General features: G+C 44.7%; 1 protein-coding gene across 3 annotated transcripts in view; it reads left to right on the top strand.

The window, feature by feature from the left end:
- The window catches only part of MIB2 (MIB E3 ubiquitin protein ligase 2), a 304,417-nt gene that overhangs the window by 202,256 nt on the left and 85,270 nt on the right, over positions 1–16,891 (top strand). For 2 of the 3 annotated variants that reach the window (XM_063943002.1, XM_063943003.1), the window contains exons 7-9: positions 6,254–6,361; positions 8,208–8,312; positions 12,777–12,939. In XM_063943002.1, the coding sequence (XP_063799072.1) occupies positions 6,254–6,361; positions 8,208–8,312; positions 12,777–12,939 (376 nt within the window). The remainder of the gene's footprint in view (positions 1–6,253; positions 6,362–8,207; positions 8,313–12,776; positions 12,940–16,891) is intronic. The other variant, XM_063943004.1, reaches the window with a different exon arrangement.

The raw sequence follows: 16,891 nt of genomic DNA, 5'->3' as shown, positions 1-16,891 counted from the left end.
TGTGTATGCCCCCCAGCGCTATAGCCGGTGCTAGATTGAGCCTGCATACAGGCTCAATCTAGCGGGTCGCTCACTTCAGCGCTGTGTGAAGTGAGCGGCCCCCCTGCCCCCCCCCCCCCCCCTCAGCAAACATCTCTCCCATCAGTACCCCCCTTATGACAGGTGGAGTGTTTACCTAGGATGGGGCAGGGTACTGTAAAGATTGGATGCTATGCTCTGGCATTGTCAAAAGTAATAACGGCTGTATGACACAGGGACAGAGGGAATTGTCTCTGTTTATTTCACCAGAATGTAGGGTAAACACAGAGATGATGGATTGTACCTAGAAATGTCTAGTATTTAGGTAGGTGCTTCTATTAGCACAAATAGTAGGGGAAGGAAATAAAGCGTATAAGATACATCCCTTAACACTATCCTTAGAAAGTCAACTGTTGTTGAACTACAACTCACAGTTTCATAATAATATTTTTGTTGCCTGTAATCTACATTATATGTGTTTTCTCTAACGTCCTAGTGGATGCTGGGAACTCCGAAAGGACCATGGGGAATAGCGGCTCCGCAGGAGTCTGGGCACAACTAAAAGAAAGCTTTTAGACTACCTGGTGTGCACTGGCTCCTCCCAATATGACCCTCCTCCAAGCCTCAGTTAGATTTTTGTGCCCGGCCGAGCTGGATGCACACTAGGGGCTCTCCTGAGCTCTTAGAAAGAAAGTATATTTTAGGTTTTTTATTTTACAGTGAGACCTGCTGGCAACAGGCTCACTGCAACGAGGGACTAAGGGGAGAAGAAGCGAACCTACCTGCTTGCAGCTAGCTTGGGCTTCTTAGGCTACTGGACACCATTAGCTCCAGAGGGATCGACCGCATGGAACTGGCCTTGGTGTTCGGTCCCGGAGCCGCGCCGCCGTCCCCCTTACAGAGCCAGAAGCAAGAAGAAGTCCGGAAAATCGGCGGCATGAAGACTTCTGTCTTCACCAAGGTAGCGCACAGCACTGCAGCTGTGCGCCATTGCTTCTCATACACACTTCACACTCCGGTCACTGAGGGTGCAGTGCGCTGGGGGGGGGGCGCCCTGAGCAGCAATAAAAACACCTTGGCTGGCAAAACAATCACAATATATAGCCCCAGAGGCTATATATGTGATAATTACCCCTGCCAGAATCCTTAAAAAAGCGGGAGAATAGTCCGCGAAAAAGGGGCGGAGCTATCTCTCTCAGCACTCTGGCGCCATTTTTCCCTCACAGTTCCGCTGGAAGGAAGCTCCCTGGCTCTCCCCTGCAGTCTACACTACAGAAAAGGGTAAAAAAGAGAGGGGGGGCACTAAATTTAGGCGCAGTAAATATTATAGCAGCTATAGGGGACATAATTCAGTTAGTCCCTGCATTATATAGCGCTCTGGTGTGTGCTGGCATACTCTCTCTCTGTCTCCCCAAAGGGCTTCTGTGGGGTCCTGTCCTCTGTTAGAGCATTCCCGGTGTGTGTGCGGTGTGTCGGTACGGCTGTGTCGACATGTTTGAGGAGGAAAATTATGTGGAGGCGGAGCAGATGCCTATAGAAGTGATGTCAACCCCTGCGGGGCAGACACCTGAGTGGATGGTTTTATGGAAGGAATTACGTGCGAGTGTTGACTCCTTACACAAAAAAATTGACGACATGCCAAATGCGGGACAGCCAGCTTCTCAGCTCGTGCCTGCCCAGGTGTCTCAAAGGCCATCAGGGGCTCTAAAACGCCCGCTACCTCAGATGGCAGACGCAGATGTCGACACGGATACTGATACCAGTGTCGACGACGATGAGTCTAATCTAATGTCCACTAAGGCCATTCGTTGCATGATTGAGGCAATGAAAGAGGTATTACACATTTCAGATATAAACCCAGGTACCACTAAAAAGGGTATTATGTTTGGGGAGAAAAAACTACCCGTAGTTTTTCCCCCATCTGAAGAATTAAATAAAGTGTGTGAAGAAGCGTGGGCTTTCCCTGATAAAAGATTGATAATCTCAAAAAAATTACTAATGGCGTTCCCTTTCCCGCCAGAGGATAGGGCACGTTGGGAAACACCTCCTAGGGTGGATAAAGCGCTCACACGTTTGTCTAAAAAGGTGGCACTTCCGTCTCCGGATACGGCCGCCCTGAAGGAGCCTGCGGATAGAAAGCAGGAGGCGATCCTGAAGTCTATATATACACACACAGGCATTATACTTAGACCAGCTATTGCGTCAGCATGGATGTGCAGTGCTGCCGCTGCGTGGTCAGATTCCCTGTCAGAAAATATTGACACCCTAGACAGGGACACTATTCTGCTAACCATAGAGCATATAAAAGTCTCAGTCTTATACATGAGAGATGCACAGAGGGAGATCTGCCGGCTGGCATCTAAAATAAGTGCATTGTCCATTTCTGCTAGGAGAGGCTTATGGACTCGGCAGTGGACAGGGGATGCAGATTCCAAAAGGCACATGGAAGTTTTGCCTTATAAGGGTGAGGAGTTATTCGGGGATGGTCTCTCGGACCTCGTTTCCACAGCAACAGCTGGGAAGTCAGCATTTTTACCCCATGTTCCCTCACAGCCTAAAAAAGCGCCGTTTTATCAGGTACAGTCCTTTCGGACCCAGAAAAACAGGCAAGGAAAAGGCGGGTCCTTTCTGTCCAGGGGCAGAGGTAGGGGAAAAAGGCTGCAACAAACAGCTAGTTCCCAGGAGCAAAAGTCCTCCCCCGCTTCTTCCAAGTCCGCCGCATGACGGTGGGGCTCCACAGGCGGAGCCAGGTACGGTGGGGGGCCGCCTCAAAAATTTCAGCAATCAGTGGGCTCGCTCACAGGTGGATCCCTGGATCTTTCAAGTAGTATCTCAGGGGTACAAGCTGGAATTCGAGGCGTCTCCCCCCGCCGTTTCCTCAAATCTGCCTTGCCAACAACTCCCTCGGACAGGGAGGCTGTGCTAGAGGCAATTCACAAGCTGTATTCCCAGCAGGTGATAGTCAAGGTGCCCCTCCTTCAACAAGGACGGGGTTACTATTCCACACTGTTTGTGGTACCGAAACCGGACGGTTCGGTGAGACCCATTTTAAATTTTAAATCCTTGAACACATACATAAAAAAATTCAAGTTCAAGATGGAATCGCTCAGGGCGGTTATTGCAAGTCTAGACGAGGGGGATTACATGGTATCCCTGGACATCAAGGATGCTTACCTGCATGTCCCCATTTATCATCCTCACCAGGAGTACCTCAGATTTGCGGTACAGAATTGCCATTACCAATTCCAGACGCTGCCGTTTGGTCTGTCCACGGCACCGAGGGTGTTTACCAAGGTAATGGCGGAAATGATGATACTCCTTCGAAAAAAGGGAGTTTTAATTATCCCGTACTTGGACGATCTCCTAATAAAGGCGAGATCCAGGGAGCAGTTGTTGGTAGGAGTAGCACTATCTCAGGAGGTGCTACACCAGCACAGTTGGATTCTGAATATTCCAAAGTCACAGCTGGTTCCGACGACACTTCTACTGTTCCTGGGAATGATTCTGGACACAGTCCAGAAAAAAGTGTTTCTCCCGGAGGAAAAAGCCAAGGAGCTGTCATCTCTAGTCAGAAACCTCCTGAAACCAAAACAGGTGTCGGTGCATCACTGCACGCGAGTCCTGGGAAAGATGGTGGCTTCTTACGAAGCAATTCCTTTCGGCAGGTTCCATGCCAGAATCTTTCAGTGGGACCTGTTGGACCAATGGTCCGGATCGCATCTTCAGATGCATCGGCTAATAACCCTGTCTCCAAGAACCAGGGTGTCTCTGCTGTGGTGGCTGCAGAGTGCTCATCTTCTAGAGTGCCGCAGATTCGGAATACAGGACTGGGGGGCAGTCACACAGGGAAGAAACTTCCAAGGACTATGGTCGAGTCAGGAGACTTCCCTACACATAAATATTCTAGAACTGAGGGCCATTTACAATGCCCTAAGTCAGGCAAAACCCCTGCTTCTACACCAGCCGGTACTGATCCAGTCAGACAACATCACGGCGGTCGCCCATGTAAACCGACAGGGCGGCACAAGAAGCAGGACGGCAATGGCAGAAGCCACAAGGATTCTCCGATGGGCGGAAAATCATGTGCTAGCACTGTCAGCAGTGTTCATTCCGGGAGTGGACAACTGGGAAGCAGACTTCCTCAGCAGGCACGACCTCCACCCGGGAGAGTGGGGACTTCATCCAGAAGTCTTTCAAATGATTGTAAACCAGTGGGAAAAACCACAGGTGGACATGATGGCGTCCCGCCTAAACAAAAAACTAGAGAGATATTGCGCCAGGTCAAGGGACCCTCAGGCGATAGCGGTGGACGCTCTAGTGACACCGTGGGTGTACCAGTCGGTTTATGTGTTCCCTCCTCTGCCTCTCATACCAAAGGTACGGAGAATAATAAGAAAACGAGGAGTAAGAACAATACTCGTGGTTCCGGATTGGCCAAGAAGAGCGTGGTACCCGGAACTTCAAGAGATGATCTCAGAGGACCCATGGCCTCTGCCGCTCAGACAGGACCTGCTGCAGCAGGGGCCCTGTCTGTTCCAAGACTTACCGCGGCTGCGTTTGACGGCATGGCGGTTGAACACCGGATCCTAAAGGAAAAGGGCATTCCGGAGGATGTCATTCCTACGCTGATTAAAGCCAGGAAAGATGTAACTGTAAAGCATTATCACCGCATATGGCGGAAATATGTTGCTTGGTGTGAGGCCAATAAGGCCCCAACAGAGGAATTTCAGCTGGGTCGATTTCTGCATTTCCTACAGGCAGGAGTGACTATGGGCCTAAAATTAGGCTCCATTAAGGTGCAGATATCGGCTCTGTCGATTTTCTTCCAAAAAGAACTAGCTTCACTACCTGAAGTTCAGACATTTGTAAAAGGAGTGCTGCATATTCAGCCCCCTTTTGTGCCTCCAGTGGCACCCTGGGATCTCAACGTGGTGTTGAATTTCCTAAAATCACATTGGTTTGAGCCACTAAAGACCGTGGATCTAAAATATCTCACGTGGAAAGTGGTCATGTTATTGGCCTTGGCTTCGGCCAGGCGTGTATCAGAATTGGCGGCTTTGTCATTTAAAAGCCCTTATCTGATTTTCCATATGGATAGGGCAGAATTGAGGACTCGTCCCCAGTTTCTCCCTAAGGTGGTATCAGCTTTTCACTTGAACCAACCTATTGTAGTGCCTGCGGCTACTAGCGACTTGGAGGATTCCAAGTTGCTGGACGTAGTCAGGGCCTTGAAAATTTATGTTTCCAGGACGGCTGGAGTCAGGAAAACTGACTCGCTATTTATCCTGTATGCACCCAACAAACTTCTAAGCAGACTATTGCTCGCTGGATTTGTAGCACAATTCAGCTGGCGCATTCTGCGGCTGGACTGCGGCATCCTAAATCAGTTAAAGCCCATTCTACAAGGAAGGTGGGCTCATCTTGGGCGGCTGCCCGAGGGGTCTCGGCTTTACAACTTTGCCGAGCTGCTACTTGGTCAGGGGCAAACTCGTTTGCAAAATTCTACAAATTTGATACCCTGGCTGAGGAGGACCTTGAGTTCTCTCATTCGGTGCTGCAGAGTCATCCGCACTCTCCCGCCCGTTTGGGAGCTTTGGTATAATCCCCATGGTCCTTTCGGAGTTCCCAGCATCCACTAGGACGTTAGAGAAAATAAGATTTTACTCACCGGTAAATCTATTTCTCGTAGTCCGTAGTGGATGCTGGGCGCCCGTCCCAAGTGCGGATTGTCTGCAATAATTGTACATAGTTATTGTTCACTAACGGGTTATTGTTATGAGCCATCTGTTGAGAGGCTCAGTTATGTTTCATACTGTTAACTGGATATGGTATCACGTGTTATACGGTGTGATTGGTGTGGCTGGTATGAGTCTTACCCGGGATTCAAAATCCTTCCTTATTGTGTCAGCTCTTCCGGGCACAGTATCCTAACTGAGGCTTGGAGGAGGGTCATAGTGGGAGGAGCCAGTGCACACCAGGTAGTCTAAAAGCTTTCTTTTAGTTGTGCCCAGACTCCTGCGGAGCCGCTATTCCCCATGGTCCTTTCGGAGTTCCCAGCATCCACTACGGACTACGAGAAATAGATTTACCGGTGAGTAAAATCTTATTTTCAGTTTGTGTGTGTTTTTACTCATTTAAGAGTGATTACAGTTTAAAGGGTACATTTTATAACATACACTATAATACGTAGCAGTAGTATAAATCGTGCTATCTATAAGTTTGCTTGGCTGTGCAGTTTATAGGTCAAACAGGAACAGTTCATCGGATCACAGAGCGGGGAGATGTCAGAGTTCAGTACAACAGTGAAACGCGTTGGACCTTCCATCCTGGGGCTCTAACAAAGGTACATACAGGATTGTTACATTTATCTAGATTTATTTGCACATATATTTAGTTAGTGCCACAATTATTATGCAGTATTGAGTTACATAGATATATCATACGTAGTTTCCAGAAATAAGGGTTCATTTTATTTTGTGAAATAATAATACGAGACATAATTTGCTGAACTTTTTGGATCCCTGGTGTTGAGAATTAGGTTTGAGCCTGGAATTTTCATTTTTAACATTCATTCTTTTTTCACTCTATGTTCAACCTTCTTTGGCACACATTATACACACATCCACTATGGGGTAATTTACTAAAGCTTCTAAAAGAGACAAGTGGTTGTGTTGCCCCATAGAACCAAGCAGATTCTATCTGTCATTACTTTAGTAAATCTACCCCTATGTCTCTTCAATGAGAAGTTACAAAAACAGTGGTTATTGGCTTCTCAAGCCCTTCAAAACAGTATTGCCACCAGATGCCATATTATTATTGATAATCTTTAGTATCAGCAAACTTTATAGATTTTGTAACGTCATTTGAAACCCTCACCCACCCAATAAGGCATTTCCAATAAATCTTGTGGAATGATTTCACTCCACTGCTGTAATTAGAATAAGCTCCAAAGGTCACACAAGAATGAAGCAGGCCTGATCTTAGAGCAGTGGTTCTCAAACTGTGTGCCGTAGCATGGTGCCGTGGGTTGGTGGTCAAGGAACAAATCAAATTATTTATGGTCAAAGTGATAGGCAAAACCAGTGCTGGTGACTGCCAGTCATAAAACATGTGGAAAAAACAGACGCACAACTGTACACCACTACATAACTGAACCTTAGGATGACAGGAAGGCACAATCTACTTAATTTAATATTTTTTTTCCAAACAGATCAATAATAAACATTTATCCTAGGGGTGCCATGAAAAAAAAATGCTTATACTCTAGGGCGCCATGATTTAAGAAAGTTTGAGAACCACTGCCTTACAGTTTACAACCTATCATAGGGTGTGACACCAAAATGCCAGCTACTCCTCAGTAACAGAAGCCTGGTGCTGCAGTGTGACATTATACTGCGCGCCTGGCTCCTGTTATTGAGAAGGAGCCGGCAGTGCAGCATAGCCTCTCCGGGGATGCTGGGCATGACCACAAGGTGATGTAGAGTAATGTGAGGCCAGGCCCGCTGTCTGCGAGGACAGTGCCCCTATTCAGATGCGCACAATCGGTAACGTGCAGAGGGGCTATCGGGTGCCACCGACCCGGTTGCCGCCACTGGTTAGATGTGTAGATAGTTTCATAGATATAAGCAGATGTGGAGATGGATAGATATATGCTGTGCAGTTGCGCACGTTTCCTGTTATTATGGCAGGTACACACCTCTCTGAGCAAGAGCAACAATAAGCAAGGTTTTCAAATCCCAGTATCTGGCGTAAGGCTCTGACAGAATTAAATCTGCCTTATGTCAATTAATTTTTTGAATTCTGAAGAAAGTGATTCATATTGCAGCTGATTTGTTCATTATTAGGAAATACAGAAATACTATTTATGAAATATTTTGGATATACTGTATATACAATTTACTGCTGCCTCCTTGACTTATCCATGAGTGTGTAAGTAGTGGTACACTGGCACCTCGTCCGGCAGCGTGTCACTACCTGAACTGGCGGGTATGAAGAATGAATGAAACATCACATGACATCTCTGCCGCTGCATTGCCTTGTTTGCTGTGATAGGTGCTGCTTCCCAATGTCACAGTATGGAGTTGCGCTTTATCATTTCCTGAACGCATTTTATATATTATTAGTTGCTCCCTTTTCCCCTTTGCTTAAGATAGAAAAAGCGTTTTTTATTTTCTTTCTTTCCTTTTTAGCACAACAGCATTTGGGTTGGTGATGTTGTGCGTGTGATGGATGACATGGATACAGTCAAGAAGCTACAAGTTGGTCATGGGGAGTGGACAGATGATATGGCCCCTGTGAGTGATGGAAATTAACAGCAATAAAACTACAGAGGGCCACTTATCTGCAGCATTTATCACTCTGTAGAACTGTCTGTCTGATAATGCACCATTTTGAACAAATTTCCAGTTTATAGCTTAGAGCTGTCCATCTAGCTTCCCAGTATGCCAGATGTAGTCATGTAACATTTATTTTTACTGCATTCAGATCCTTTCTCAGTTGCTGTAGAATTTACAGATGTGGGCAAATCTGTTAATACCCTTACAGCTTCTGGAAACAATGGCCCTCATTCCGAGTTGTTCGCTCGTTGCCGAGTTTCGCTATATTGTGATTAGTCGCTTACTGCGCATGCGCAAGGTTCGCAGAGCGCATGCGCTTAGTTATTTTTCACAAAAGTTAGGTATTTTACTCACGGCATAACGAGGATTTTTCATCGTTCTGATGATCGGAGTGTGATTGACAGGAAGTGGGTGTTTCTGGGCGGAAACTGGGCCTTTTATGGGTGTGTGCGGAAAAACGCTGCCGTTTCTGGGAAAAACGCGGGAGTGGCTGGAGAAACGGGGGAGTGTCTGGGCGAACGCTGGGTGTGTTTGTGACGTCAAACCAGGAACGAAACTGACTGAACTGATCGCAGTGGCAGAGTAAGTCCCGAGCTACTCAGAAACTGCAAAGAAATTTCTATTCGCAATTATGCGAATCTTTCGTTCGCAATTCTGCAAAGCTAAGATTCACTCCCAGTAGGCGGCGGCTTAGCGTGTGCAAAGCTGCTAAAAGCAGCTAGCGAGCGAACAACTCGGAATGAGGGCCAATGTTTCATTACTCCTGAGAAGTGATTACATTAAACGCTATTGTCACATGTATGCCTGCATGTCATAGAATAAAGCAGAGAAACTGAAAAAATATTGATGTTCCTGTGACTACAGTTACAAATAATGTTAAGAAGTTTACAGTTCATGGGACTGTAGCCAACTTCTATGGATGTGGTTGCAAGAGGAAAAACAGGATAATGAGATTGGTAGAAAAAAGAGCCATGGATAACTCCCAGAGAGATACAAGCTGAACTCCACTGTCATGGTACGTCAGTATCTGATCACACCATCCAACACTTTTTGAGCAACAGTGGGCCCGATGGAAGACTACCCAGGAAGACTCCACTTTTGAAAAAACAACATAAAAAAGCCAGGCTGGTAGTTGCTAAAATGCATATTAACACAATGCTTCTGGGAGAATGTCCTTTTCAAACTCATAGGAGTGTGTAGGAGCTAACACGGGTGTGCCCCTCTGGGACTTTACCAGGTCACAGACCACCTCCTCCACCCCTTGCACTGGGACATAGACTGCACACCGGGGCTGCCCAGGCAAGCAGTCTATGTCCTGGAGGGGAAAGTAGTCCATTATTCAGCGGAGGGGGCAAGTCCTAGAGCGGCACCCCTTTGTCGGCTCCTGCGCACGCCTATGGTCAAAACTGGAGCTTTATGGCAAGTCACATAAGCTCTATGTCCACAGATGAAAAATTTAACTTTCAATGAAAAGAACACCATACCTGGCATGGGGTGCCTTGAATCTGTACATGCCACAATGATATCCAGAGTGAAACATTTTACCCAAACATTCTGGAGCAGTATGGCATTCTGGAGTGAATTCTGGAGCGAAACATACTGCCCAGTGTCAGAAAGATCTGTCTTAGTCGCAGGTCATGGGCCTTCCAACCAGATAATGACCCAAACACACAGCTAAAAGCACCCAAGAATGGATAAGAACAGAACATTGGACTGTTCTGAAGTGGCCTCTATGAGCGCTGATATCGAATCCTATGGAACATCTATGGAAAGAGCTGAAACATGAGAAGGCACCCATCATACCTGAGATAGCTGGAACAGCTTGCTAAGGACAAGTGGGACAAATTACCTTGCAGCAGTGTCATTGAGAGCTACAGAATCATCCGATTACCGTGATTGTCTATAAAGGTGGGCAACCAGAAATATTAGGTTACGTGTCCCATCATTTTGTCCATGCCATAGTCATTTGATTTTAAATTTAAATATTCTGTTAAATCAAAAATCAAATTTAAAGTCTATCTATTACTGTATGTATGGAATATACAATGATGGTCGGCAGTTATTTTTGTTCAGTTTCAAGTTACTTTAGATAACAATATTGATTTTTCTGTTTTTACAGAAGTGCACCAACACATTTGACCACATCTGTATTTTTAGCTTTACGGGGATTCCTCTAGTTACTGTAATACTGTATACCTAGGTGAGATGTATTAAACCTCCTTAAGAGTGGACCTATAGCTACCAATCCGCTGCTGCAGTACCTGTCCTTTTACAGAATGCATTTAAATAAATAATAAATCCTAGCTAGAAGCATATTGGTTGCCATGGGCAATTTCTCCACTTGTCCTCTCTGTAGAAGGTTTGATACATCTCCTCCTACTGCATTTGCCCAGTCTATCTGTATGAATTTTTTTGCTCCAAGCCATTATGCTCATTTTCAGAATAGGATTTGCCCTGTTAGAAGCCTCAGAGTGCTGTGCAGTAGCTCACAGCAATCCGCTATTGAGCAATCAATTATCCAATTTCTAATCGGAACAGGCAGAAATAATAAAATGTGTAATTTTATATCTGTTTGTCACTTATCATAGAATAAGGGTTATGGATCAATGGGTTGACTGGAATAAGGTTGACAGTCAATAGGTCGAGCACTATTGGATGACAAGGTTGACATAATAAAAATGTAGACACGGAAGAAGTCGACATGAGGTTTTTTTTATGTTATCGGTGTTGTTTTGTCAGTAACATGACAAGGAATCCCAATTAGTGCACAGCGTCCCCTTGCATGGCTCACTTTGCTCAAAATGCTGCAGGCAAGGTGCCTCGCTGCACAGGTTACTATTCCCAGTCGTAGTCCACGTGGATGGTAAAGTATGAACACGTTGAAAATAAAATAAAAATTGTAAAAAACTCACGTCGGCCTTTTCCTGTGTCGACCATTACCATGCCAACCTTTTAACAATAATTAAGGTGTGAAATTTGTTCAAAATGGTTGTCGTGTTGCAAATCACATCATTTCCTAAATCTTTCCTCCTATTTTCTGTATTTTCTTCATACCTCTAGGCAGTGGCCATGACCTTTCTCCCTTTTTTACCCCTAATTTATTTCCTAGGTTATTGTAGATAAGGATGTTAAGCAATTCTGAATCAGCAGGGTGCTATTGCTAAGCATAGTCTGTATTACTTGGGCTACTTTTTTAACCTGCATTTATGTTTCAAGCATACGCAGATTTCAAACCAATTTTCATGGTACATATAATGCCATATTCCATAACTTAACTCCTCGGTTTATTTATCAGTAAAATTCAATAGCAAAAGAAGACACCTGTCTTAAACTAACGTATTGAACTGAGCAATGCCTTACAGAGCATAATATATGTTCCATAGAATGCTGCCACATCTGCTTATGCCCACACCCCTTCCCTGGTCTACACTTACTCAGCAGAAGCTGCACTTTTGACTTGTATAGTTTCTGTGGGTATAAGCCAAGTTATATCTGATCTCTATCTAAAGTACTTGTGTTCTACTTTCTCACCATCACAATAAATGGACATGGCTGCTGTTACACAGCTCTCAGTCTGGTCTTAGTTGCATCTTAAAAGAGAAAAAATATTGATTTTGTTTGTCTCTGATGGAGCCCATGCATCTATAAACAATTGGGGCAATTCCCCATTTTGCTAATGACTGGGTCAGGCCATTGGCATAATCCAACATATTGGAAATCCTTGAGTTGAGGATTAACATGCAGTATTTTTCACGTTCCCAGACAAATGACAATTATTGGAGTCTTCCGATCAGTGGATTGGATCGGCATGGGGGAATTGCCGGGTAGATGTATGGCCCACATAAGTGTGATAATGTGTATATTAGAAAGCAAAACACAATGGTAACTTTAATAGGCCCTACACACTGACCGACAATCTTCAAAGATATGAACGATCTCGTTCATTATTGAACAAGATTACGTTCATATCTTTGAGTGTGGAGTCACCAGCAATGAACAATGCGCGGCCCCGCGCTCGTTCATCGCTGGTGCTCCGTCGGCTGTGCATGCAGGCCAATATGGATGCTCTCGTCCATATTTGCCTGTACTTGTATGGAGCCAGGTGACGGGGGGAGTGAAGAAACTCCAAGAAATGGAAAATTAATTAGTTTAGTCAGCATTACAATACACATTTTTAGTAAAGGAGTAAAGATTTATGTCCCTTTAACATAACCAGTCTTAGGCTTCCTATTCCTATTGATTCTGAAATGACTGCAGTCCCGTTGAAATGTATTAACAATCAGAAGAAAGTCACTGATTCCAGCTGTAGAGAAAGCTATTAAGAAGTAAGTTCTGTGTTGCATTTTGTGCATAAAAGAACCTCTTGTCCTGGAACTAGTTCTAATCTGACTTGATTTTACAATGTACATTTTGTTGCATTAGGCACTGGGCCAGATTGGCAAAGTAATCAAAGTGTTTGGAGATGGAGACATGAGAGTGTCTGTTGGCGGTCAGTCGTGGACATTCAACCCTGCTTGCCTCACTTCTTACCAGAGAGATGACGATGCCAACCTGATGACAACTGAAAACGCCAAGGAACCTAAAAGTGAGCAGAAAAAAGACGCACATTTATAAGTAAAGTATAAAAGCATTAACATTTTAATATTAAGGTGGTACATGTCTACAGCTAATGCAGAGAGTGAGCCATTGTTGGGCCATTGTCCTTGGTGTTCCCACAGTATCCCACACTCTTATTAGAAATTCCATTATACTGGTGTTCCCAACTGTCCCTGTTTGCTCATTATAGGGCTCTTTTTCCGTTACAATTATCTATATTTATTTTACTATAATTAACATGATAAGAGGTTCTAAGGGTGGAATTCAAGTGTTGAAAAGTTGGTTGGGTGTCTGTTTTTTCCTGTCTATTAGGTGTTTATTACTGTCTTACTTACCCTTTCAATGTTAAGGAGGAAGGGTACTCCGCCTAAGCACTGCAGGAGTTTAAATGAGGGATGGAGGGGGGGGGATTCACCTAAAATCTCACCCTTATAGTTGATGTCACGTGGACCCATGACGTGGTAGAGCTTGGTGCTATAATTAAGCCCCACAATGCTGTATTTAAGACCCCACTTTCTTCTAGCATCCTTCTACTTTTAATGGCTCGTATGGGGATGGTGACAATGCTAAATTCCTTTGTCGTATAAACAACCCTTTATGAAGTCTAAGAACACAGTACGCTGTTTACTTAAGAAGTACCGTAAGGGTACGCTAGTTGCGTAACGATCGCTCAGCCGTAGGCGAGACGCTCAAGCGTCACGTTCGCTCACGGCCCAGAGATCACAGGACAGCACGTTATTGGCTATGACTAGAGTAATGATTCGCTACGGCGTAGCGGACGCTCGAGACCACGAGGAGATCACCAGCGGCGCAGACGCTCACAACGCTATACCTTTATGTCTAAACCTTTTATCAATGTAATACACGGAATACCTTAATGTGAATACAGGGTGTAAGTGCAACCTTGTGTACCCTGTCTAACTACAAAGCTGCTTGAGCGTCACCGACGCTCAAGTGAACACAACACTATGAGAAAATACACAGATACCTGTTTAGGGTCCAAAGCCTATTATCTGTATTATAACTATTATACTTGCAAAAAGAATCACAGTACAAATGATACACTACAATATAACAGAGACTTCCTAACCAAATAACTATACAAGAAATACAATACAATACTATGCTGATCTAATACAGTACAATACTAGTCAATGGGAGATACGAGAGAAAGAGAAGGGAGAGAGACGGAGAGAGAGAGATTGGCTCACAGTAAGACAATATGATTACGGAGAGAAACTTACGCACAAGGGTAAACGATCGCATGCGCCTGGACATCCAGCACCCGATTTTCAGCAATGAGAACCGTTGAAGAGTGAGAGCTGGATGTGGTCGGCCTGCCTATTTATGCCCCACACACAATGCAATCCTACAGTCCCTACAATCCCATTGTCCATTGGACGTCGGAATTCGGCCCTGCATCATAACAAAAGGTCATAGGTTGATTCATACAGGTGGGCTGTGACGATTTCAAACAGCTCAGGTGGGTGGGGAACTAGGTTTCCCGCCGCATACCTGAGTATGTGTAAATAGTAGAAATGGACATAAACTTCTTATGTCCATAACTATTCGCACGAGCGATTAATACGCTCCAAACCAACACCGGAATATTGCTATTTAAATACTCTTCCGATGGGTACCAAACACTACTGCATGACTCCTGTTAGACCCTTCCTACGATACAAAGAGGGATTCCTCAGCTCAGGGACATTCTATATTAACCAAACTTTCAGAATCTATCAAAGGGACCATGATCTACAAACTACATTAATTGTGAAAATATGTAACGAATGAGTCGCACGCTACGACTACATAAACTCTACCGTAAATACGCATACCGTGCGCCCGCGGGTGCACGCTATTGCGGGTATGCGCCTTCACGGGAGAGTGTACGCATGCGCAGCGCAGACCAGTGTGCGGTGCAAATATGGCAACGTGCATAGAGACATTTTTCTGACTTTGACAGTCCACCCTTTGGCAGTCAATAATAACTGCCACCTTCTAAAACATTTCAAAAGGAGAAAAATGTAAGTCAGGGGTTAATTGATTTCTATGGTGGGGTAAGGAAGAAGAGTGGAGTAGGTGTGAAGAGGGTATGACCTAGTGAGAAAGCAGAAGCATGTGTGTATGAGTCCATGTTTGGAGGGTCATGTATCATCGTGCCGTACGTGTGGTAAATCAAGCATCGAGGTATTGCGAAGTATACATTTGAATTCCTTCTTATCCCGTGGTACAGGTCTGTGGATGGGCTGTCAAACTTTACCGAGCTCTTTTCGGCTTTTGAACAGAATGGGGAGCACATTTTAGTTGATGATACATGAATGGGGGAATATGTGATTGCTGGTATCTGTGCCTGTATTCCCTATACTATGTGTGTTATTACCTGAGGGTTGTAGAGATGAAGATGAAGAACACTTATGGAAAATGCAATGATATTCTATGTCAGGTAAATGTACATCTGTCGTCGAAGTTTTGTTCGGTATCTGTTGAGAGTCGTCTTCTTTGCGCTGTATTGCTCCTTGGGCATGAGCAAATAGCTTTGTCAGTGCCATCAGATTTACAAAAATGTTGGGCTAGCGTGAGTTTAAAAATACTAGGGAAACTGGGGATCCATGGCAAAGTTCATCAAATGTCCATATCATAGGTTGTCAAAACTTCATCTTTGGTGCTTGTCTGTTGTCTGTATAGCGTCTCGTCAACTTCCTCGTCCAAGGGGGTCTTTTTATCTTGGAGAAAAGCAGAAAAACAGGTGAAAGAAACGGACCGTATAATCGCATTTTCATCACATTCTGGTTTCTATCATTGGGTCATAAATCAAATCCAGGTTAATTACAGTTTCCTCACTCCTCAAGCTCATCACTTTTATACTTTGTTTGCACCTCATTAAAGCCTGCCCGCATCTAAATATCAATCCAATCGATATAACGACACCCAAGATACATAGTAGAAACTTTCCAACATCCATTATGACTCCTTGAGCCCAGTCTCCCAAACCGGAGAACCAATTTCGCGGGTTCAACCATGACACCCAACCAGTCAGCTCATTACCTACAGCAGCAAGGGTGAGATTGTGTTTTCGACGAAATTCCCACTTCAATTGGAGAATATCGTCCATCTTTTGGTCTATGACCTCTACCGGATCCTCGGTGCTATTGGTGATATACGTGCAACACTTTATGCCGTACTGTGTTGCCAATGTAACACAATATCCGCCTGTTACTGCTGTAAGATAATTAAGAACCATCCTATGCTGAACTAGTTCTGTTTTATAAGCTTGAAGTTCTCTTCCAGTGTATCTAAACGTGTCATCATACATTTCAGTGATATTATCTAACAAATTGGCGAGTGCGGAAATGTATCTATAATTCATCACTCCTCGAGCGGTGCGAGTGAAATCTAACGCTACCAGAACCTGAATCCCGGTGGATTCATGGATAAGATCAGAGGCCGGATGCTCTAACCTTTCTGACAGTTGTCTTTTAACTCGGTGCTCGTAATGAGTGTGAGTATAAGGAGCTTGGGCACCACGGTGTATGTCCTTCATTTTGTCATGTGTAACAGTCATCACTTCAGGCAATACTTTTCCAATATAACACAATCCTTCAGAGTTTGGGGCAAGCCACTTGTACGCCTTTCTCCCGCATATGAAATATGCATCATCGGGGAGAACATATGGGACGGAGAAGGACATTACCATGTTACAAACCTTCCAGGTGAAATCTCCTGACCCTAATTCTTCCATCTGCTTAATGCACGTATCGGTTTGTACGATATGTGCACAGTATCCTGGTGATACTTCTCCAACTCTAGTAATCCTATTTCCTAAGGTATATCGATACCGAAAAGATTTTCCTCTACTGGCTATGTGGCGTACAAGCTCTGTATCTGTAGGCATCCTATCTGCTCTGTGTGAAAAGGTCATGGTAAGGTTGCTCCATGAC

Source organism: Pseudophryne corroboree, chromosome 10, assembly GCF_028390025.1.
Source record: "Pseudophryne corroboree isolate aPseCor3 chromosome 10, aPseCor3.hap2, whole genome shotgun sequence".
Lineage (NCBI taxonomy): Eukaryota > Metazoa > Chordata > Amphibia > Anura > Myobatrachidae > Pseudophryne > Pseudophryne corroboree.
This window is presented reverse-complemented; position numbering and strand designations above follow the sequence as displayed.